Raw genomic sequence first — 25487 nt, forward strand, 5'->3', positions numbered from 1 at the left:
GTGACATTTAGTGTGGAGTGTATACTTAGTGTATTGTGTTGTCTTGTGTAGTTGTTCTGTTGTGTAGTCGTTTTGTTTTGTGTGTCAGTGAGGGCACTAATGAATGTCACTGAGGCACATTTGAAACGTAAACACTGTCACTAAGTAGAAAACCAGCGGAGTGATACACCTCCTGCTGTCAGGCCTGCAGGTTTATCCCTGTGCTGTTCTCCTCTGTCTTTTGGTGGACAAACTTTTTTTTTACTGGCACACATCATTTGTGGGGCCTCTTATTGCGACACCTGATTGTTCTCTCATTTTAGTTTTAGTAATATTTTTAAATGGTTGTACAAAATGAAAAAGCGGCAGGTGTATTGGCTGCATTTTTAGATAAATAGTTGTATATGTTTACAAAATGTATAATTTATATTTGCATTTCAAGTTATAAATATTTACTCAACATGTCTGTGGTTTTTTTTACAGTAAAAAATACTACTAGGATTTTAAGTTCTTTGTGTGATTTCAGATCAGTAATAGTACTATTAATAGTAATAGTAATACTAACGCAGTATGTCAGTGAAAAAAACAACTAAATTCAGTTGAGCTGAAAAGAATGATACCAAACAAGGCAAGGGGGAAAAATAAAATGAAACAATTTGAGGGTGAAATACAAACGTAAACTCAAAAGGAGTCAAAAATGGCCGGTTGTATTTCAGACCTCAGTGGGTTAATCCAACAAATCATGAAAAATTAGGTTAAAATTTTTGTTTATGACAGTGCAGATTTCTGACATTTTGTGTAATTTAAGCTGTAACAATGTGATTGTTTTCTAACAAAAAACAGTGAAACTCAAATTAGACTTGTGTTTGTAAATGAACCGCCCCATGTTGTGTAGCTTTCTGGATTTTATACTTATTGGGCTACATATTTATTTATTATACAGGCTACAGTACATAACATCAAAACTCACATGTTTTATGTAACTAAAGTGTGTAATTATGTGGGCTACAGACAATAATTAAGTTATAGACTATATTTATATGAAAAACGTGTATACTTACTGCATTTGAATTATTTTAACCATATGTAACCACCTGCATATGTGTTTGAAAAAAAAGCCTTGATTTTGCCACCCCATTTGATTTCTTTGCCACCCTCTTGCCACCCTAAGAAAATTTCTCTAGATCCGCCCCTGCTTGACACTCCCTTTGGACAGAGGTTACACCGGCCTCGGTTGTCAGAGTGAAGTGGCAGGTGTCCCAAGTTGTCATAACGCACATCTTGTTGTGGATGTGAAGGTCTTGGGGTGAAACGTTTCTGCTGAGGTAACATTTGAGGTGGAGAAGAAGATGATGGTCAACCAACCTTTGATGGAAACTGCTAGACAAAACCTTCTGAGAGGGAGCGGTTTCACATTCAGTAGGGCACAGTCCCTCTTGTGAACAAGCCAGGCATTTGAGATGCCAAACAGCAGAAAATACCATCACCTTGATTTTGCTGGAGTCTTTTACATGTGGACCAGCATGTCTTATAGATCAGTGCCTCCCATATGGTCATTGTAAGCTTGAATCAGTGATGGGCATGGGACATCGATCTATGTGCAGGCCTCTTTACTCCATCATTTGACACTTGTAGTAGGCATGATCCCACATGCATTATACAATATTACTTACAACAATACAGCATTACTTACCTTTTTACATTCACTGGCTGTTTTCTTTGCAAGTCCTTACTATTTAACATTGACACACATTCATGTGACAGGTTAGACCTGGATCAGACCGTCCTCTGGTAGGCTGAGCTGGGTTTTTCCTTTAATAAGCACAGGTGCAGGTAATTACTCTATCTCTTGTGTGAACCTGGAGCTGTGCGAATGCCTCATATAAGCTGTGCTATTTGGCATCTTTTACTTTTCTATGACAGCTGTATGTGCGTCCCATAGCCTTCTATTGGAGCCGTAGGTCACAGAAAATGTTCCGCTGGCGTTTTGGTAATTTGGTAGAGGTTTAAAGTTATTTGTGCCCCTGTAGGAAGAAAATATTGTTTTATTCCTGCGGAGAAACTTGTAGTGGACTCCGCCTCCACTTGCCGATACTTATTAGGGTGTGACCCTAACCCTAGATATGAAGCAAGGTGGGAGGGATATTCCTGCTGAGGTCAGCTGTTCAGTGTAAGTGATGTCCTGCTTTAATTTAGAGATTGCCGAGCTGCTGCTTTGCCTGGGTGGATTTCTGGCTGCTGGGCCGAGGTCCTTATACACTGGTGGCTATTTTCATTTGTTTTTAAATTGGTTTAACTAGACAGGAGCTGAAGGCTATTATGGAGTAGATGACCTGCTCCACCTCCTGAGCTATAGTCACCTCAGTAGTGTTGCTAGCAGAAGTTGAAGTAAATTATGTAGAAATATTCATATTCATTCATTTTCTTTTCTACTCACGAAAAGCATGAACTCACTTTCCTTGTTATTAAGGGACAATTTCTTGATATCAAACACCATCTTAAAAATTTCCAGTTCATTTTCAGTTGTATACAAGAGATTCTTTACATTTTATGTCCACAACACAATAAATTTGTATCTTCTGTATAAACAACACAGTTTTCCATTTTCCACAGGAATAGGCCACACATCTTATTCCATATCTCTCTAGTTTCCTGAATAACTGATATGATCTACTGTATGAAAAGCTTTCTGTAGGTCAAGATAAAAACCATCAGAGAATTCATCATTTTATTGATTTTAAAAGACTATGAAACTTAGATTGACTCTCATCAACACAGCGTCAAAGCAGTTTGAGAATTATTCACAACATTTAATCTATCAGTTAATTTCTGCCACAAACTCCCATCGATCTTACTGAGTTCACGAGACATCACACACTGGACTGACTGAGAGACATGAACTACTTTTTGTGCAGGTTTTCTTGTATAAAAAATATTTTCTTCTATGTAAAGGAAGTAAATAAACAACAGAAAGGAAGAGAATTCCTGCCAATTCAGAAAATATAACAAACTACATAATATGGAGTTTGTTCTATTTAAAATACATTAGACTGGCCCCCAATAAAATCCGAATCGTTAAGAAATAAAACTAAATAAAGTTCCAGTGTTATTGTTGTTTAAGCAATGAAAAAACTTGAGGCCCTAAAACTGTTGAATTATTGCTTGATTATGTTTATGATCATTACTTCCTTTACTTACTTTGGGGTCCAGTGGAAACTTTTGAAATAAATTTCTCACATGTCACTCTGATCTGTTCATAAAGACTCAACAGAGAAAAAGTGCTGCATTGATTTGAATACAGTTTCAGGTAAATTTACAGGTAACTACAGACAATCAATCACAAGATTTCAAACTCGCAGCCATAAAGTGATCTCTGTGCAGAGAAGAAACAGCACAACAGTGAGCTCTCAACAGCAAAGAGAGACAAGAACAAAAACTGGAAGCTCAAAGGTCTATTTGACTTTAATCAGCTCTGCTGTTGTAGTTCCAGCCCCCCAAAGCCAAAGTCCAGCATAGAGCGGCTGAGTGAATGTGGTCTGGACTCTGTGGAGGAGAGTCATGGTTTCAGAGACGCTGTAGAAAGACAGAATACCTGCTCTGTGATCCAGGTACACTCCTACTCTGGAGGACCGAGGACCTGAGAGGACAGTGTGGACATTGTTGTGACGAAATTCAAAACTGTTTGTGTCACAACGTAATACCCAAGATTTGTCATTGTATCCAAAACCACATTCTTTGTCCCTCCCTGCTCTGCTGATATTCTTGTATGCGACTGCTACACCAGCTCCTTCCCCTCTCCACTCCACCTCCCAGTAACAACGTCCAGTCAGACTCTCTCTACTCAGGACCTGATAATAATAAGTGAATCTGTCTGGATGATCAGAATAAGACTGTTGTTGATTCATAAATGTTACTTTTCTGTTCCCCTCAGATAATAACAGATATTTGTTTGCTGTGTTTGGATCCAGTGTGATTTCACGTGAATATTTTAAGAATCCAGCTCTGGTCTTTGGCTCTGGTGGTGACAGTAAAACATCCACTTCAGTGACTGTCAGTGAGATGTTTGTCCATTCCTCTCTCAGAATGTCCTGTAGCTTATCTCTGGTCTCTGACACAGCTGCTGTCACATCCTCAAAGTAGCTCAGAGGACGAATATTGATGCTGGATGAGTGTGTAGACTCACTGAGTGCTGACAGTGAGGGGTAGTTGTGTAGAAACTGGTTGTGATCCTCTGTGTGTGAGAGCTGCTCCAGCTCGCCGTCTTTCCTCTTCAGCTCAGCGATCTCCTGCTCCAGCTTCTCCTGAAGCTCTTTGACTCGACTCACTTCAGTTTCCTGCTGGGATCTGACCTGCTGCTTCACATCAGAGCTTCTTTTCTGGATGAGACGGATCAGCTCAGTGAACATCTTCTCACTGTCCTCCACTGCTTTATCAGCAGAGCCATTGATGGCCTCCACCTCCTGTTGAAGCAGCTTCACATCTTTCTCTCGCTCCTGGATTCTCTGCTGGATGTTTAGTCGTCTCACCTCGAGCTCCTTCTGCTTCTCAGTCCTTTCTGCTGCAGCTGGGACTGTTTCATGGCCTTTATGTTCATCCATCAGGCAGAGATAACAGATACTCTGCTGATCAGTACGACAGAAAATCTTCATCACCTCATCATGACGAGAGCAGATGTTCTCCTGGAGCTTCTTGGAGGGGGCCACCAGCTTGTGTTTCTTAAATGAAGGTGCATCATAGTGAGGTTGGAGGTGTTTCTCACAGTAAGAGGCCAGACAGACTAAACAGGACTTGATGGCTTTCAGCTTCCTCCCAGTGCAGACATCACAGGCCACATCTTCAGGTCCAGCATAGCAGTGATCAGCTGGAGCAGCTTGGAGTCCAGTCTTCTTCAGCTGCTCCACTAAAGCTGCTAACATGATGATTTTTCTCCAGGACAGGCCTCGGTGTGAAAGTCTTCCTGCACTGAGGGCAGCTGTGGATTCCCTTCCTGTCCTCTTCATCCCAGAAACTTTTAATACAGTTCATGCAGTAGCTGTGTCCACAGGGAATAGCCACCGGATCCTTCAGTAGATCCAAACAGATGGAACAAGAAATAGTTTCTCGGTCCAGCTGAACTCCTTTCTGCGCCATTTCTCCTCTCAGTTTCTCTTTGGCAGAAACGAAAGCATTCTGACCTCTGATGTCATAACATACTTTTCTGTAGTGAATGGAGCCTGTCGGCTCTGAAACGTTACAACATGTTTGTTACACCCATCTTCAAACTGCAGATCTAAAGGGGAGGGAACAAGGAAATACATTTACAGTGTTTCAGGAAGAAGAGGGAGGAGTTATCAGGCTTTGACACAGTCCAGGAAGTGGAGCAGTTTGACGTAGATGCTGTTTGTTTAACACTTTGAACATGAACAAAGGAGGCTGATTAGTTTTTACATTTATAATATATGAATGACAAGTAAATAAAAAAGTTGTCACACTGTCACACCATGGCACATATTATACCATGAATTGTTTTTCATTTCTACAATGTTCACATTCAGACACAAAAATTATTAAATATTTCACAGTTATTAATCCTTCAAATATGAGACATTTGGCTTTCAGACACAGAGCCAGTGTCTTTATCTTTACTGCAAGTATTTTTGTGTTTTACATCGTTGAATATCAGGTTATATATGCTGCAAAATGTGAACATTTACAGAATAAAAGGTCAGAATGTGTTGAACAGGTTTTTTTTCACTTATAAAATGTTTTCACATTCTTGTCTTTTAAACTCGCAGATACAGAAAAAAAATATTTGCAATCAACTGATATTTTCACAAATATATTGAGAGCTGCAGATTTCCAATTCAAATTTTACTCTTATTTATTATTTTTACTACTTAGAACCACAACTCTGTGACTCCAACCTCAGATCAGTGAATACAAGTGCTGGTGTCATGATCTGGGGTGTCGGTGGTGTTTTGGGGAATGTTTTCTTACTCAAAGCTCAGGTCCTGCCTCCAGGTGAAGTTCTGGGTCTACATCTGCCTCCACATGCGGCTCATTGTCTGCAATCAGCGATGAAGTTTTATGGTCCACCTCAGAGCTCCAGTATTTATCAGATTGTCATCTAAACAGTAGTTTTAAATCAGCCTCCATGTTCTGCTTGCTCCAAATGTTCCTCTGTTTAATTTCACCTTCTTGTGTCTCCAGTTTCCTGCACCTCCAGATCATTATCCACTCACCTCCACTCTTATCTGGATTTCTTCTGTCACTGGTGCTTCCCTCCAACCAGCTGCCTGCCTGAATCTTACCTGCCAGTAGGCGTTGCTCAGTTTCACCCAACTTCCTGTGGAGAATCTGGAAACCTGCCTGTCTGCTTTCCTGCTCACTGTAACCATCCATGACTTCAGAAAAGGTCTCCCTCCCTCCAAAACCCAGATTCACCAGCCTGCTAAGGAAGCAATCTTCTTGCAATACAACTCACCTGCACTGGAAATAATACCACTCTCCTCTGTTACAGTGGATCCAGCCTCTCAAAACTTTCCACCTTGTAATATTTTACAGTTGTCTATCTGTGTCTTTAATGAAATCAGTTTGAGGTTGACACAGGCGTGACTTGAGTCTGCTTGTGGGTCCACTTTCATGCTGGCCTCTCGGCCCTGAAAGCTTAACTTCTCCCTCTCGACTCATAAATTCACGCATTGTGAGCTTCAACTTTTGCAGCACTTTTTAAGAGAAATCTGGTACAAAACTTGTACTTGTAGCTGAAGGGGGACAGGGGGTGATGAGGGGGTTTGTGTGGTTCAATGCAGAGACCATAGGAATTGAGGTCAGCCAATCAGGATATTGATAACTGGTACGTATTGCAGCTCTTTGTGTTGTGTCTTTCTGGGGGTGTCGATCAGAACATGCAGCAGCCAATCAAATGCAGTCCAGTCATTTATTTAGTTGGCTCAGATATTTACACAGCACAGTAATGAAGGGCACAGTACAGGTTTTACAGTCTTTGTAATCTGTGAGTGTGCATAGGTTTGCTCTGAAGAGGAAATAAACAACAAGAAATAACATTTAGATTCATGTCACGTCTGTAGGTTTATATAACAGTTATAATTACTTTAAATAAAACTCGTACACATATTTCTGTGTTAAACTAAGTAGATTCTAACTCTGACGTTACAGCGTTCACAAAGACAAACACGGTCCAACAGCACCATCTACTGACTACACAGGTTTACAGCAGCGTGATCATGTGACTCTACATTTGCACAAACATGAGTATCAAGCTGCAAACTGTCTGTATCAGTGTTTCCATTCTGAAGACCTGGAGAAGTTTTACAAAATAAAATACATATGAAATAAACTAATAAATCACAACACTTTAAGATTACAATATTTAATTAAGTAAGCAATTCATGATTTCCAACTTATGAGGACAACAGTCTATTCATAAATTTACATAATAAAGTATATGAATTGTCTGAATGACTATAATCATCAATATTTAAAGACATGATTAAAGACAAAAATAAATCAGTAAAACTGTGTCCACAAGCACAAAAAAGCTGAGTTTATTAAAAGAAAAATCATTATTGAACCTCTTATAAATGTAAAAATGCTGCAAATGTTTGCTAAAAATAGATCCACAACCTGCTTAATAGATGCTGATCAGTACGACAGAAAATCTTCATCACCTCATCATGACGAGAGCAGATGTTCTCCTGGAGCTTCTTGGAGGGGGCCACCAGCTTGTGTTTCTTTAATGGAGCTGCATCATAGTGAGGTTGGAGGTGTTTCTCACAGTAAGAGGCTGTTTAGACCCTGTTTATGGTCCAAAACAAGTTAAGCAAATGAATGAATCAAGCGGCGATTTACATTTCAATAGGTGTTTTGGGCATTTACCCAATATATCTGTAAATGATGTTCATCGACTTGTCGATATTTTTCCCCCGCGCCTCAGAGCAAAAGAGAAAAGGGATTCAAATGTTATATTTCTCAGTATCTGTAAACAGCGGTCCCTCGTTTATCGCAGGTGTTATGTTCTAAAAATAACCAGCGATAGGTGAAATCAAGAAAGCAATTTTATTTTTTGACGGTGCAAAACGTTTCATCGACATCGTCGACATACAGTAGGCTACTACACTTCAGAGTCACACTGCTAGCGATCGATGCAGCGATTCTGTACTGTACAGAAGAAACGTTCACGGAGGAGATCGTCTGCAGCGATCAGGACGCAGGACACAATGTGATGTAAAAAAAAAAAAGAAACGCATGCAAACTTGCACTAAAAATCTGCGAAACAGCGAGGTGAAAGGTGAACTGCGTTATAGCGAGGGACCACTGTAATTTTGAAGGTAAGTCACAACATACCCTTCGTAAATACTAATGTATAGAAACTCTTACCAGCAATTATTCATTTTTTGTGTGGCTTTTTTTCACGGTTTGTTGACATGCTGTGTAGGTGTGTACTTGACTAGCTGATATCGACATAACGGGGGAAACATCTGGTTTGACTATTCTTCACCTGTAGTTTAAATGCTGAACATTTGCCTGTTTAAATCATAAGACCAGTCACTATACAGAGATGTGCTTCTGAATGTGGACGATGTGTCTTCTGATTTTGTGATGTAGTTCTGCCTGTGTTGAGTTATGTAAACAACTGATCGATCTACACAAGGGCGTAGATTTGGTTTTGGCATTGGTGGGGACGGATGATTCGACCACCGAACCCTGCCCTGTTTCTTTTTTTTTCCTTTTTGTCTTTGCTTCTTGATAAAAAAAAAAAAGGAGAAATATACTTGCCTACATATGCTATTCTACATGCTTTTAAACCATTTAGAATTAAAATTCATAGTTTTATATGTGAATTATATAATGTTAAATTACTATTAAACAAATGACTGACTAAGTATTTTAGACTTTAGTTTACTTCAGCCATATTCCATATATATCAGGTATCATACAAAAATAAAAATAGAGTCATGACAATAAAAGAATATGACTTTAAGGACTTAACAACATTAGTTCAGTTATAGTGCACCCACATCTCTGATACATTAGCACTAAGGGAACACTGAATGACCTGCTGGTTTTTGTCCATAAAACTACTCATCTAAGATTACCACAAATTAAAAGATCTCTCAGCAAAATTATGCAACATTTTAGGCACTATTGCCCCGATCAAATCAGTGAGCTGGGATTTTTTATTCTAAACATGAACTACTGTTACAGCAACACACATGGATTACTGGTGCCCCACACAACAACTCAATGTCCACTATGTGAAGGAGCCAAACACATGCCTTCTCCTCTGGTTAACCAGTGTTGGGCAAGTTACTTTGAAATAGTAATTCAATTATAGTTACTAGTTACTTCTTCAAAAAAGTAACTGAGTTAGTAACTGAGTTACAATATTCTAAAAGTAATTAATTACTTGGAAAAGTAACTATTGCGTTACTTTAAAAAAAACAAAACGTTTAACCCTCTGGGGTCCAGGGTATAATTGGCCATTTTTTTACTACTCTTGATTTTCCCTCCACATATTACCTTTAAAAACTATTTGCTTTGCCTTGTTTGGTATCATTCTTTTCAGCACAACCTCACGTGCCTGAATTTACAGTTATGTTCTCATTTTGTCATACTGTATAACCAGAATTGATCTAAAATCAGACAAAAAACATAAAATCAGAGTAGAAAAAGTTATATTTTTACTGTAACAACCATAAACATATTTAATGAATCATATTTCATAACTTCAAATGCAAATATTAATTGTCAATTTTAAAATCCTATGCAGAAGTTTTGCAAACAACAAAGTTATTTGCATCCATTTACCTTTTACCCTTTTTTTAAATAACCATTTCAAACTATTTAAAGAACAATCAGCTGTTCTTCAATAAGATGCCACACAAATTATTTGTGCCACTCCAAAAAAATAATTTCTGTCCACTACAAAGGAGAACATCACAGCCTGATACCTGCAGGTCTGACAGCAGCAGGTGTATCACTCCTGTTTCTACCTGGAGACAGCAGTCGCCTCATTGTTCTGACACACAACACAAAACTATCCACAACACTACACACTAACTACACAAGACAACACATTAACTACACACTCCAAACACACTAAACGTCACAAATCTCTCACATCTCAAAAGTGGCTCTCTCTCTTTTCCTGCTCTCTCTCTCTCTTTCTCTCGCCGTCACTCCTAAAACTTCCCCTGTTTTGTTTTGTTTTTTTGCTCATAAGCAGAGAGTGCTTGCTAGCGCTAACGTGGCGAAACTATTGAGGAAAAAACGCCGCCTATATATTGTTTATCATGACTCTGGTTTTACGTGGCCTATCAACACAATTTAAAAACTGGCACCTTGTTGCTTTGTCTTTAAGTGGTCATGTGATTGACTTACCACGACTACTTTATTCTTCCTCAGTCAAACAGCAGCACTCATGCGATTGTTTTGCCTCCTGAGCTCCAGGTGTTGTGCTAGACAGTGATCGTGATTACCGTCCGCGGGAGCGCGCAGCTGCTTAAAGCTGTAGCGTCCAGATTACTTACAGCTACTTCCGTGCAGCTGATATAAGATGCGGTAAGCTGAACACAGCTTCAACCATCTGTTTGTTGAAAAATAGTAACGGACAGCGTTTCCTTGTTAGTAACTGTAACGCCGTTGTAACGATAGGAATAGTAATTAGTTAGATTACTCGTTACTGAAAAACGTAACGCCGTTATTAACGCCGTTACTTGTAACGCCGTTATTCCCATCACTGTGGTTAACTGAGATATTTGTTTTACATCTATACTGTCCAGTCTCTCCTGGTGGACATGGTACAGCCTCTGTAAACTAATATCCTGGCTTGCTCGAGGCTCCGTTTTCTCTGACAGTTTCAATCAAAATTAGAAATGCTACTCTGAGACTGAGAGAACCAATAGTGCTGCCTGTTGTGCAGTTGGTTTCCAAAACACGTTATTCATGGTTACATACATTTTTAGACTGATGTGGGCCAAAGCCTAGCATAGCCTGTAACGTTATTATGACGGACACATTTTATGAGTGAACTTGACTTTAAGTGACTTACAGGTTTCTTTGAAAAATACTTTCTTATATCCAGGTTCTTCCTTTTTGCTGCCATCCTCCTCTCCTCCTTGCAGGTCCTCGCAGCGCAGGCTTGCCGCTGCTAAAACTAAACAGAGCTCCCTGAAAGGTACAGCCAATCACATTGGCCATATTTGTCACATGAGGTAGGACTCCAGTAGAGAACGTAATTTAACTCTTTCTGCACCGCTGGGTGAATGAGACGTTGACAGATCGTTTTTTTTTTCCTTTCTATTGGGTTTGTTTTTCTTTACTCGAAGAGATCAAATTATTGGTGGGGACATGTCCCTTCCGTCCATGCCAAACCTACGCCCTTGGATCTACACTCTTTAAGCGTCAAAATTGATCATTAGATTTTTTATGATACGACAGTGGTGAGTGTTCCCACCTTCTGCTCTTTGTAACTTAAATGCGATCTTTCCGTTTTTGAGTTTTGGACATGATTTTGGAGTATATCTTTGCAGTAGCGATTGACCACAAAGTAAAGCTACCGGAAACGTACAGCCCTACATCCGGTCTCAAACCAGGAAGTTAGCATTTTCTCATGCACAGGGTCTATAGCATTACTGCCGATCAGCCAGTAGATGGCAGCGATCTGCTAAACCAGGATCCAAAAAACTGACGCTGTCAATTCAGCTGTAGGGTGGGCGATCATAATGCAGCAGTTAATTTAAAGTTGTAGATTCATTCTTAATATATTTTGGCAACCAAACAGGACCATGTTGAAAAGCCTTGAGTTTTTTTATGTTTGTGCTCACCAGAAATGAAAGCACAAGAGGAGTTTTCCATTGAGCACAAAAATGGTTCTGAAGCTGAAGATGAACCTGTTTGTTCCTGATTAATGGTTCAGGATTTAGATTTAAGTTATTGTTCCCTCTCCATCAACCAGAAAGTGTTTTGGGTCAGTTACCCTCTATCTTAATAAGTGCTTTAAGTATTTGCTACATAAATAAAAGTGACAGACATTCCTTTACATCCACTAGATAAAATAATATTTCTGTCATTGTAAAAAATCCATAAACACATATCTAAATGAACATGTTAATCTCCATTAATGTTTTGCTTTAATTTGTAGTGCTGTTGCTCCATTAGTGCTGCTGCTATGGTTCCTCTCTCCTACAATTTCTGTCGCCATGTAAGCTCCACCTCGCAGAGTTTGATTTCATTACACTGATATTTGCAGTTCTTTCCATAACTCCTATGTAGGACCAGAAGAGTCAAAACGCATAAAATTAAAATTCTTCATTAATCCCCCCCACCACCCCCATGGTCCCGAGTTCTGGAACGAATCAATTTGCAGTCTTCCTTTAAAGCTCGCTCCGCCTCTTTTCCACCTCTTGGCTCCTCAATCAAGGGACTGGAGCAGCTGCAACAAAGGTAACTTAGAAAACAAAGATTAAATCACACATAACAGTGTAAACTAAAATGTGCGCACTTATTTTAGAATGCAGTGTTATGTATGTGAATTAATTCTACATCAAAACCAGTTATTTATTGTCCTGTAAATTAATTCCTATATTTAAAGAAAGACAAATGTGAATGCAATGTTATGTATAAGCCTCTACACTAATATGGTGAATATTACCACTGTGTGGCTGTAAGTGCAGCCATCACATATTGACAAATGAATTAGCTTTGGAATTAACGATAGGATTAGCTCCTATATTAGCTAACAGAGCATGGATATATCATTGATATATTAAGAATATGAAGGGACTGCAAGGAAATGTAGAGCTGAACGTCCGAGTGTGCGCCTGTGGGCAGCCTAACCACCTGTTGAAGGCAACATGCTAACATGACTGTCTGATCATCTTTGCTTAAAAAAAATAAGTCCCAACAGTATTAGCTAGGTACTGTTTTTAGTAAGCTAATGTGCTCTTCAGAAATAAAGCTCAAACTGTAAGAAGCAGCACTGAGCCCTGTTATATGTATACATAGTGTTAGAGCAATGGCTGCAGTCTACAGCCATTAAATTGTGATTAAAATGCTGACAGTAAATATATCAGCATGTTGAAGAACTTCAACTTCAACATTTCAAAGCCTGAAGTGTCAGACATGACATTTTAAATCGTTATGCATTTGCCATTTTCATAGTTCAAGTCGAAGGAGCTTGGAAGCGTCTGGATGACTGAGAACCTTCACAGACATATGTTCAACAGCTCATTAAAATAAATATTTGTAGACATGGCAAAGACAACCTGTTGAAAGTCAGACTGAGAATCAGGGGGAAGATTAAATCTGATTTAAGTGACTTTGGACACTGCTGGTCTGCCCTGCTGATGTCAGAGGAGTGGACACTCTTTCAATGATGAGGATGTATAAATGCTGAACAGAGAGGAACGCTGAGTGTTGAGTCAAGGAGGACATTTATGTGAAAAGGGAAAGATGATCGCTGAATCAAGGAGGGGGCCTCTTTCCCCTGTGTGAATGCTGAGACTGCAATGATCAAATAATATTGACAATTTATCAATACTGCTAAATCTAGAATTGAATTAATAACTGCTCATAGAGGGTCAAACTAACACTGCAGCATCACTGAGTGATGTGCCACCACTGTAGATCTGGCCCTGCTTAGTACATTACTCACTACAAAATTGCTGTCTTTGTAGAACGTTTGGTATTCATTAAATGTAGTAAATGTGTTCCTTTATCAATTTATCAATGAAGTCATATTAGACTTGGGCTGCTGTTGTGTTGCTTTGAACATGTATTTTTGGGGGGTTAAAAAATGTGGTTTATTTGTTTAATAACTAATTTTGACCAATAAACTTTATTTATTTAAACATGCACCATTGTGTGGTCTTTCTTTATTTGTGACTCCTTGATGATCTACTGTGATGTCCTGCCTCCATGCACTTATGCAATTAATTGCTAGACGGGTATATTTATTAACAATATTATATTAGGGAAATTTTCCTATTCATATTTTTGACCTGGGGTAGAATTGATTGTGAAATGGAAAGGGAAAATGCTTATGAACTTGCAAATTAACAACATGATGCATTTAAGGTAACCCTTTTTCGTTTTTATTTATTTAAGAAGAGAATTTGTTCCACTGTGCCATGTAACCTTAAAGCTCTCAAGACTGAGATTACGTTGCTGAACCCTGACCGCTGACGTGCCAAATCAGCTGGATTAGCTATCAACTTTGGTGTGTAACTGTATAGTGTCAAAAATGTATTGATAGTGGGGGTCTGCCTTTCATTAAATGAGGAGTGAAAGCTGCGTCAGCCAGGAACAGGAAGCCACAGTTACTAGTCTGGGGAGAGGACAGGCCTCCCAACTCAAGAATAGAATTAGTGGAAAACTACTGAGGAGGGGGACACAGGGCAGCCACTGACTCTTCTCCTCCAGCTGGGATATGACGGATTTCCCTGTGGCCTTAACGCTACAGAACTCCATTAGTTCAAATGTACATGAATCAAAATGGTTATGAAATGAGTAATGAATAAATACATGGTAAAATAAATAGCAGTACGGGTTCAGCTTGGAGTAAAATGTGTATCCTTGAAATCACCGATGTCAATTCAACTGGCCTAGATTTAGTCAGGTAAGGTTGTAGACTAGAGCATTTCAAGTGGATTATGTTGGTCAGGTATCATTAAAATATACAGTTTACTACCACTACAACAGCCAGTGTAGGCTTTCAAAAAATAAAAATGTGATGTGTTGTATTATGAAGATATGATTGTAAATATTGAGTTGTTAATATTTGTATTGTTGTCTTTTCTGGAGTTGCAGACTTGTGAAGACATCACTAATGTGCATCACAATACTATACAAGTCATAAATGTAATGAGTAAAATGAGGGGAAAGTGTGTGCTTCAATAATAAGGACATTCTGAATGATAGAGTGGTGAGTGAGTGTGAGGAAGGAGCTCTTGTGTGTTGCTGTGGTGGCTCTGAGAAGAGCCGTTGTTGAGTGTGAGAGTGGTGGCAGCTCACTTCTTCTTGACTTTGGGCTTGGCGGGGGACTTCTTTGCTGCGGGAGCCTTCTTCAGCACCTTCTTGGGGCTCTTTACTGACCACAGGAGTGGGTTCAGTGAGAGACTGAGATGACCAAAAATCCCCTCTGAACACCACAGGAAATCATTCCTACCTACCTCCGGTACAAGTCCTCTTACGCACAGCACTTTATATAATGCAACTATTGTAGCATTATATAAAGGCAGATAAAAAGGTGGCACGGAGCCATCAAATTAAGAATTAGATTGAAGAAGTTTTGATGGAAATTCCTCTGGGCATTGCTAGGAAAGCTGGATGGGAAGGACACAGCAGGGCCTGCCTGTGGCATAGGCAGTATAAGCAAAATAGTGTCATCCATCAAGGGGCACCACGCGTGAGGAAAGAGTACAAAAAAGTGATGATATCAACTCACATCTTTCTTTGTATACATTTTGGCATTAATTAGCCAATTTTTGCCCTCTAATAGCCCAACAAACAAGCCCTTGGTATCCTAGTTAGTCTAGTTGTGTGTTAAAGTGCACATCCAGTCAGGTGGGTCTGTCATTTTAACCATGTGCAGTACACAGTGGAGCAGGAGGATGGTGCTGCATATGACAGGACAACATGAATGTATGTATGAAGAACCTGCTACAAAATGAAACGTGACTGTGCAAAAAAAAAAAAAAAAAAAAAAAAAAAAAAAAAAAAAAAAAAAAAAAAGTATACTTCGAACTAAAACGACGTGTTAAATACAAATTCGCATTAATTCTGTTTGTAGTGAGTTTGTCTTTCCACAATGTAAAAAGCAGGAACACATCTCTGTACAGCGGATTAATACCACCCAGTGAGACGGAGGTGCACATCCGCGATTCTAGTAGTCACAACATAGCCTGATTGACGGTAGGAATTTTGCTCGTTAGTTTAGTGTGTGGCTCTGAAAAGAGCCGTTGTGTTGACGTCTGACGGCCAGTCCGTTTATTTGGAGCTGGTGTACTTGGTGACGGCCTTGGTGCCCTCAGACACGGCGTGCTTGGCCAGCTCACCGGGGAGGAGCAGGCGCACTGCGGTCTGGATCTCCCTGGACGTGATGGTGGAGCGTTTGTTGTAGTGGGCCAGGCGAGATGCCTCGGCAGCGATGCGCTCGAAGATGTCGTTGACAAACGAGTTCATGATGCTCATGGCTTTGGAGGAGATCCCGGTGTCGGGGTGGACCTGCTTCAGCACCTTGTACACGTAGATGGCGTAGCTCTCCTTCCTGGTCTTTCTCTTCTTCTTGCCGCCCTTGCCGGCGGTCTTGGTCACGGCTTTCTTGGAGCCCTTCTTGGGCGCTGACTTGGCGGGTTCAGGCATTTTCTTTCCTCGATACTCGACGAATGAGCTCCGTGACTGAGAGCAGCGCTTTTTATACAGGCTGTATGCTAATACCACTGCGCAGGCCCTCGGATCTCATTGGTGGAGCCGCACAGTGGGCCGGACGTTGTGTTGGAGGGAATTTATGAATTTTGCTGAAACAGGCGCGCATCTAACAAAGACAGTGGACTGTGTGATTGTGTCCTCGTTTGCTGAGACTGTCATTTGTTCTAAATGAGCAGTAAATGTAGAGCTCTGTGTGGCAGATATGGATGTGTTAGTATCAGTATTATCTTCAGCCAACAATGAAATCATTTGAATAACAATTCCACCTGGTTTCGTGTCTCTGTGTTTCTGTAGCGCCCATGTAACCTGGTGATAGTCACAGTTTACCGTCACCAGCACACAGCTTTAAAACTTCGCTGAGTTTTAGCTCTGAGTGGAGATTAAACACTGGGCATAATTAGGTAACTGCATAGTTTTACTGAAGTCTAATATGTCTCACTGGAGCGCACATATTAGACTGAACTTAGACTGAAGAGAGAAAGAGAGAGGGAGAGCAAACAGTGCGTTGCATTTCCACAGGAACATGGGCAAAAGTATTCATTTGGTGATTTATTCTAATATATAAATGCTGTTCTGTTTCATTTTAATCTGCTGCTGAGTCTCTTTGATGCTGATGGATAACACAGAACACACAGCAAGAACACCTGTTCAGCCAATCACATTCATTCCACTTTGATTTGCACAAACTCAAGCGCCCGTCTCTCATCTTCCTTTTTACAACAGTGTTGTGTTTGACTGGTAGATTTTAATGATCTCTGTATTGTCGATTTTCACATCTCTGGAAGAGTTGGCAGTAATAAGGATCATTTTCTGTGGGAGAACAGATATGACCCGTGAATTAGATTCATAGATGACAGTTAGATTAGTTTGATGCTGCCAACACTTTCACAAGAACGCTCTGGAAAAACCCTGAGTTAACTTAGAGAGCTGATAGCTTCTTGTCAACACTTATCTTGCTTTTTTTTTCCTTGGGGAACTGAAGCCCTGCATGGGATGAGCGGGTCTTAGCCTTAGCTCCAGCTTTGCCTTCAGTAAACTTCATTAAATTATACAAATTAAGAATTCATTTATTCACGAAGGATACACTCAACCCATCCTTCAATTTCTGGGAAAAAAGAGACGCATTTTTCTGCCATTTGCGGCCTGAGGAGGATGCAGTCTCTAAATTTTCACCTATGTGTGTTTGTTACTGAGCATTGATGTAGCCACGTACACTGCTGCTACAGTTCAATACATGGTGTCAGAATTAAGAACTTCACGCTGAGGAAGAGATGGCTAAATTTGGACCTCCGGAGCCGTTTGACTTTACACAGCAGGCAGAGTGGCCGATATGTTCCCGAGTGGCATCAGAGTGGCTGTTGGTGCTGAAGAAACTGTGTCTTATTACCTCATATCATGAAAGTGTTGCAGAAAGGTTTTCAGTCACAAGGTAGGAGCGCTTTTACGATTACCTCTTTCTTTTACTGCTGTCACTAAATGCATATAATATGTACCTGGAGAGAGACAGTATGATGGTCTGTACTAGATGAAAGTCCTCATACTGTCATCACGTCACAGTGTTTAGTAGTTATTATAATGAGTGTTTAGTTACATTGTTTTTTTTGATTGCAGAACTCATTTATTTCTGTGTATTGCAGTGACTGATTCATAGACAGTCTCTTCTTTAAGCATATGATTTTACTGATTTTGTATTTTTCAGATTTTTAATTTTTTGCATTGGAACTGATTGAAATTTATCACCTAAAACTGAGCCTACAAACATTTTAAAGATGGGATGTTCTTTTAAAAAACGTTAAAGTGCTTCAAATCACTCCTCTTCTCGGAATAAGTCAAAGCTTGATATCGCTTCCCTACTCTTCTATAAACACACCAGATACACTCTGTACACATATATCTGACAGCTGACAGCCCCCACTCACTGCACAGACACAGGTTGTTAAGTCTAGTTTCACTTCGACAAAAGAGAAACTCACAGACACACACCGAGTAACACATTCATTTGTTACTGCCAGGACAAAAGGCACAAAAAGTAGCTCAGCTGGAAGAAGAAATCTTCTCTTGTTTGATCTGTTTTGGTCTACTGAATTATCCGGTGACTATTTGCTGTGGATGCACCTACTGCATGAATTGTATTAAAATATATTTTGATGCAGGGGACAGGAAGGGAATCCACAGCACAGGAACACCTTCACACCGAGGCCTGTGATGTCTGCACTGGGAGGAAGCTGAAAGTCACTGAAGTGGATGTTTTACTGTCACCAGCAGAGCCAAAGAGCTGGATTCTTAAAATATTCATGTGAAATCACACTGGATCCAAACACAGCAAACACACATCTGTTATTATCTGAGGGGAACAGAAAAACAATATTTATGAATCAACAACAGTCTTATTCTGATCATCCACACAGATTCACTGATTATTGTTTCTGAAAATTGTTTCCAAAACAATTTTGAATTTTTACACAACACTGACTATATTAACCTCTCAGGTCCTCGGTCCTCCAGAGTAGGAGTGTACCTGGATCACAGAGCAGGTATTCTGTCTTTCTACAGCGTCTCTGAAACCATGACTCTCCTCCACAGAGTCCAGACCACATTCACTCAGCCGCTCTATGCTGGACTTTGGCTTTTATACCACGAAGTCACTGCAGAGTTCATTAAACTGAAATAGACAGAAACCACAGAGGGACAGTTGCTTAAAATGTGTGATTTAGTTTCCAGTTTCTTTGATCACCATCATTCATTGTTTTGCTGTTATCTCTCTGCACAGAGATCACATGTGAGTTACACTGACTGCTGGTACTTGTTGTTTAAACAAAGAAATCTATAATTATCTTTAAAACACTAAACCCAAAACTGCTTCTACTTAATTTATATGCAGAAGGAAACAAATACAAAAAATATACACGCAGTAATAAAACTCAGTGTTTTTCTTTATTGCCAATAAGATTTTATAGTTTTGTGAAAGATTTCGATGTTGTAGGGGGTCAGACTCACTAACTGACCTTTGACCCCACAGTGTTGACTTGTTGAACTCGTCTCAATGTTTTCTGTAAGTAGGTTTTAATCAGTTCTTTCTGATATTATTTACTGATCAATTCAATTAAATATTATTTTTATAGTGCCAAATCACAACAGTTGCCTCAGCATGTTCATCATTTTGAACATAAGAACTGAGCTGACCAAAGTTTGTTTAGTTGCAGAAGTTATTTCAAGCACTAAGCTGCCAGATTTAGCACTTTCTTCCTTTATGTTTTCTCATCATTGTTGGTGATCAAACTATTGACGTGTGTCACTGTGTGGCAGAGTCTGTCAGTGGTTGTTCAGAAAATTAAAAAATCACTACTGAGAACTCGTAAATGAGGCGTGGGGAGCTGGTTTGGCGTACAGGTTGAGCAGGTCACGATATTCTGTAAAGCTAAATGCAGGACAACCTTTGGTTAAGGTTGCTGGGTTTAGGAGTTATTTTGTTGCAGAAGTGATAGCGTTCTTTTATCGCATTGATGATTGCCCAGTTGCTCTGGAGCGTTATCATTTGCAGGTTCAGTGGAAATAGTTGCAGTGATTCATTGTATGTGTTGCAGTAGTTGCAAAATCTACAATGAAGGTGCTGCAGCTTCTGAGGTGGTTTATTACAGGCAGTCAAGCTTTAGGAGTTCCTGTCTTGTGTTTTAAGTGTTGTATTTAAGTGTTTAGTTTAGATGCAAACGTTGTGATCTGCAGTTGTTGGTTTAAGGTTTATTTACTTGCAGCTGTTGTTACTTTCTGTGGAGATGTTACTGTTTGTTTGCATGATTTGTTTAGCTGGGTTTATCAATGTTACTTGTTGGCAGAAAAGAGCAAATGCATCACAGTAAATTTAGATACATGATTTTCTCTTATCCTATATAACCAAAGGTCAGTCTTCTACAATTTAAATGAGGGTGACACATCTTGGCAAAGTTCAAAGTGATACATATTTAAATGTAGGGTTACAAATGCTGCCAAGGTTCAAACTGCACCTTTTTTTTCTGGTTAAAAACATCATGTTAGCAGCTTTAGTGGAGCAGCTGAAGAAGACTGGACTCCAAGCTGCTCCAGCTGATCACTGCTATGCTGGACCTGAAGATGTGGCCTGTGATGTCTGCACTGGGAGGAAGCTGAAAGCCATCAAGTCCTGTTTATCTTGTCCAGCCTCTTACTGTGAGAAACACCTCCAACCTCACTATGATGCAGCTCCATTAAAGAAACACAAGCTGGTGGCCCCCTCCAAGAAGCTCCAGGAGAACATCTGCTCTCGTCATGATGAGGTGATGAAGATTTTCTGTCGTACTGATCAGCATCTTTTAAGCAGGTTTATGTTTTGAGTAGCATTTCTGCTTTTATTGTTTTATTTATTATTTATTTATTGTTAACATTTATCATTCTTGTTGCTTTAATTATTACCAGGAAGGAAACAGATGCAGTTGTTGTGGATCTATTTTTAGCAAACATCTGCATCATTTTTACATTTAAAAGAGGTTCAATAATGATTTTTCCTTTAATAAATGCAGCTTTTTCTTGCTCGTGGACACAGTTTTACTGATTTATTTTTGTCTTTAATCATGTCTTTAATTATTGATGATTCTAAATGTTCACAGTAATATAACATACTTACTGTGTCATTAAAATTGATCAATAGACTTTATGTTGTCCTCATAAGTTAGAAACCTGGAATTGCTTAATTAATCAAATATTTGAATCTAAAAGTGTGATGATTTATTAGTTTATTTTATTTCATATGTATTTATTTTGTAAAACCTCTCCATGTCTTTCAGAATGGAAACACTGATACAGACAGTTTGCAACTAGCTTGATACTCATGTTTGTGCAAATGTAGAGTCACATGATCACTCTGCTGTAAACCTGTGTAGTCAGTAGATGGTGCTGTTGGACTGTGTTTGTCTTTGTGAACGCTGTAACGTCAGAGTTAGGGGTCATGTCCAAATTTATGAACTGCATCCTCCTGATGGGAGAAGGGTCTGGCTGCAGCCACTGTGGAGCTCCACAGTAACCGGAAACACGTGACCTCCACAGTAACCGGAAACACGTGATCTCCACAGTAACCGGAAACACGTGACCTCCACAGTAGGCAGAAATACGTTCCTGCGTGGATCATCGACTGTGGAAATCTTGCAAGTGGATCCTAAAGGTTGGGACAGAGTCTTTCATGTATAATTTTTTTTTTTTGCCGTTAATAATTATATATTTTTAGGAATCATCTAGTTTGCTTACACTGATTACTTTGGCACTTCGTTAGCGTTACAAAAACGGTCATACCTCCGAAGTATCTAAACTTTAGTAAGGAGTGTGTGTACTTTTGACACCTCTGGTTAGCATTTAGTGGTCAGTTTCAAACGTATTTATTTTTTGCTTGTTATTGAACTACTTTTCACTATCTGTAACATCAATGCACATTGCTCCATTTACTGCATATTGCACTTTATTCATGTCTTTCATTCCACCTGCAAAAACATTGTAAAGGTCGTCACAAAGAGGTTTATATATGTATAAATACTAATATTCTCTATTCCATTCTGTTCTGCTTTTTTATTGCCCAGACTTTAATTAGCCTTTGTTAAATTGTCTGTTATATGTCAATAGATACGTATGCCACAAATAAAAGTGTTTTGTAAATTATGCTTTTGTAAAGAATTTTCTCACCAAATCTCTTACATGCTAACTGTAATGTGGTATTTCTGCTAAAACCTGAACTTAAATGTGTATATGGTGTTTATCTGTTTTTCTCTCTGTTTTAGATGCTCATATCAATTTGGAGTTCTGCCACCAATCCAGAATTGCAGGAATGCACAACATGTTGCAGAAGACTCTTTCACTGCCCTCTGTGCCCCACTTTCAGCCCTACTGTCAAGGCAAAGATTGAGGAGCATATAAATGGACACATTAAAAATGCTTTGCCTTTCAAAGGTATGTTGATATTAAATATACCTCATAGTTAAAGTTATAAATATGCTCTTCTTTTCAGCACTTCTGCAGTCTCTTTGTTGACTTAAAAGTTGCTTTTCACATTGTACAGTTCAGTGCATTCATCAGCAAGAGAAAAAAGCGTGTTTTCATTAAAAAAAATTTTTTTCCTTGTGATCCACACCATTTTGCTTTCATTATTGAGGATGGCTTGGATATTTTTGTTAATATGTACAATCCGATTGTTAGATAAACTGATTGCATTCTATACAACTACATTTAAATTACATGTTGTTGTTTGTTTTCTTTTTTTCTCTCTCTTACAGACACTTTCACTGCCCTGTCTGTAACATGACAGTCATACAGCGTTGGGATATGGCAAGGCAAATTTTCTCATGTCAGCATTCAGGACTGCTCCCCACTGAACTCTCCGAGGAGCCCCATCTCCCTCTCGATGTCTTGTCTCCAGTATCTAAACCATTTTCTGAATCTTCAGTAGAACATTCATGTGTTCTACCCTCTGTGCTAAATGAGACTGTGGCTTGTGGAAAGTCCTTGAAAATGAAATGCCCTCACTGTGGTCTTAGTCTTCTTAAAAAAAACTTCAAGTCTCTCATGATGAGGAGGCATTCAAATAGATGTTTGCCTGGCTTGTCATCTGCAGTGTTTTTGTGTAGAGGACTTCTTCCTCTTTGTTTTCAGTTTGCAGAGGACATGGAGCTCTTTTTAAAAGCTTGTGCTGATGAGCAGGGACTACGGGTCAATGCGATTTTTGACATTTAATGGACAGATGAAGGCACTGGCTGTTTGTTTGTGTTTTTTATGTGTTGTTGTTTGTTTTTCAGTGTACAGAATTCCAGTTAAACTTATTATTAAATATTCACTTGTTTCCATGTTATAGTAAAAAAATTAAGTGTAAATGCAACAGCATTGTTTGTTGATATTAACATTAATATATTACCCTGTAATCAATAATATTTTTATACATTTTACGCATTACCCCTCTGGGCTCTATCCTGGCCATTTGTGGCTTGACCTCTTTTTTTTTTTTTTTTTTTTTGACTACCACACTGCAGTGGACCAAAAGAATGATGCAGGTTTGATCTTAAGGATCTAATACTTCTGTGTGTTTGTGCATGACATTGCAACACAAATATGTATTTGCAAGATAGACTGAAATAAATAATGACTCATCAAATATTACACAGGCTGCAGTGAATTTTTGTTGATACTGGCTAATGAGATTTGAGTTTCCCAGTCAAACTTAGCTTTGAAGCACATGCTAAAAACACTTTTACTCTTGTACATTTCATAAAAAGACACCATAGCCAAAATATTAACAAAATATATATTAATAAAAAATTCAAAGCTGCAGCACATACAGCAACAAACACTGTTAGTAAATGTGTCCGGGAGTTTATGCAGGTGCAGAAAGTGCTGCTGCTGTAAGTAAGCCTAACAGCTTCCAGATCACTTATTTTTCTGGAAAGATGGTAGCAAGGACATCACTGCTCATTTCTACAATCTCCCAGATCTTGGAATACAATGCCTTTGTCCCATGAAACCATTTCACAGTACTAGGAGTCCACTAAAACCTATAAAGAGAGTGATCCTGGAAGAAATGGGGCACACACTAGTGACCTCAACAATTGCAAAACAGCCTTTTCCCCGATGCTGGGAAAAGAAGGAAGTTTCATGAAAACATTAGGACTTTATCACCGTTTTATCTGAACAGTTAATGGTAATATATAACCTAACTGGCTATAAAGAGTAAAACATTTAGATACAATTTTGATTTTGATGAAAAGGACTGGTGCTATTTTAAAGAGTCACGTCAGTAAAAGTAGATAAATGTTTTAAGAAATATACATTTTATAGCATTTTGTGAACATACACAAAAAGTGGCCATTTTTGGCAACAAACAAGCTGAGAGAGTTTTATATTTTTTGCTCTCCTTGAACAAAAATAACAGTGCATAATAATCAGTGTTGATGTTAATCAATTAGATGTCCCAGACTCTACTATTAATAATACAGCAGTCCCTCGTTTATCGCAGGAGTTACGTTCTAAAAATAACCCGCGGTAGGTGAAATCCATGAAGCAGCCAACTTTATTTTTACAATTATTATAGATGTTAAGACTGTAAACCCCTCACTACATGCTTTATACACTTTTCTCAGACAGGCATGAACATTGTCATACTTTTCTCTTTTGTTTAAACGCTCTTAGAGTTCAAACCTTCGTAGAAACATAAGTCCAGTATTATGGAATGAAACCAAAAGGTGCATTTGAGGGTGCAAAACGTTTCGTCGGCATTGTTGTGTTTGTTTGGGAGAAAACTTACAAACATACAGTGCAGCACTTTAGAGTTACACTGCTAGCGATCGAAGATTTATGTAAATTCGACAAGCATTCTGTACTGTACAGCAGCGCTCCCCAACCTTTTTGCACCACGGACCACTTTAATGTCATACAATGTTTTCAGGAACGACCTTTAAGGTGTCGCGGATAAATACAACAAAAGAATAAAAAAAGAAACTGTGGTATTTTGTAAATATAATAATAAACGTGACTTGAGCTGTGCGCCAACAACAATCACAGTGACGTCCTCCTCTCTGCTTCTTAATGCTCTCTGGTCGCTATGGTAACGCGTAAATAGTTCTTTCAAAATAAGACACAACTACAACCATACATTTCACACCGGAGCCTCAACTGTCGCGGACCGGTACCGGTCCGTGGGCCTATTAGGGATCGCTCCTGTACAAGAGACACTGGACTAGATCGATTGACAATGGTCTACAGCAATCAGAACGCACAACACGATGTGCTGTAAAAAAAAAAAAAAAAAATCAGCGAAACAGTGAGTGTCGCGGAAGGTGCGCCGCGTTATAGCGAGGGATCACTGTACACTTTTGGCCACGAACAATTTAGGGGATGGTGAATTTTTTTGAACAAACCCAGAGTGTTAAAAAACCCCACTTAAAACCATTTTTATTTCTCAGCAGCATCAATAGTAACAAAAACGCAATTTAGTTTTCGCTGTCACGTGTTTCCGGCTACTGTGGAGGTCACGTGTTTCCGGCTACTGTGGAGGTCACGTGTTTCCGGTTAGTGTGGAGGTCACGTGTATCCGG

General features: G+C 39.2%; 1 protein-coding gene, 1 long non-coding RNA gene and 1 pseudogene across 2 annotated transcripts; 1 reads left to right on the forward strand and 2 right to left on the reverse strand.

Moving 5' to 3' along the window:
- Positions 1-2459: 2459 nt before the first annotated feature.
- Positions 2460-6218, reverse strand: LOC120439466 (annotated as a pseudogene).
- Positions 6219-15940: 9722 nt separating this feature from the next.
- Positions 15941-16361, reverse strand: LOC120439488 (histone H2B 1/2). The gene has a single exon (XM_039610543.1). It carries the CDS (start codon positions 16342-16344, stop codon positions 15970-15972), a length of 375 nt encoding a protein of 124 aa, XP_039466477.1. The 5' UTR covers positions 16345-16361; the 3' UTR covers positions 15941-15969.
- A 5078-nt stretch (positions 16362-21439) lies between these two features.
- On the forward strand, positions 21440-22955 carry LOC120439496. Its single transcript, XR_005612661.1, has 3 exons — positions 21440-21580; positions 22188-22356; positions 22680-22955. It is a non-coding gene; the product is annotated as an uncharacterized LOC120439496 (long non-coding RNA).
- The last annotated feature ends 2532 nt before the right edge of the window (positions 22956-25487 follow it).

Source organism: Oreochromis aureus, linkage group 3 (assembly GCF_013358895.1).
Source record: "Oreochromis aureus strain Israel breed Guangdong linkage group 3, ZZ_aureus, whole genome shotgun sequence".
Lineage (NCBI taxonomy): Eukaryota > Metazoa > Chordata > Actinopteri > Cichliformes > Cichlidae > Oreochromis > Oreochromis aureus.

What these genes read in the sequence shown, in the direction of transcription:
- LOC120439488 (XM_039610543.1), bottom strand. Translation starts at nt 16,344, where the DNA reads ATGCCTGAACCCGCCAAGTCAGCGCCCAAGAAGGGCTCCAAGAAAGCC.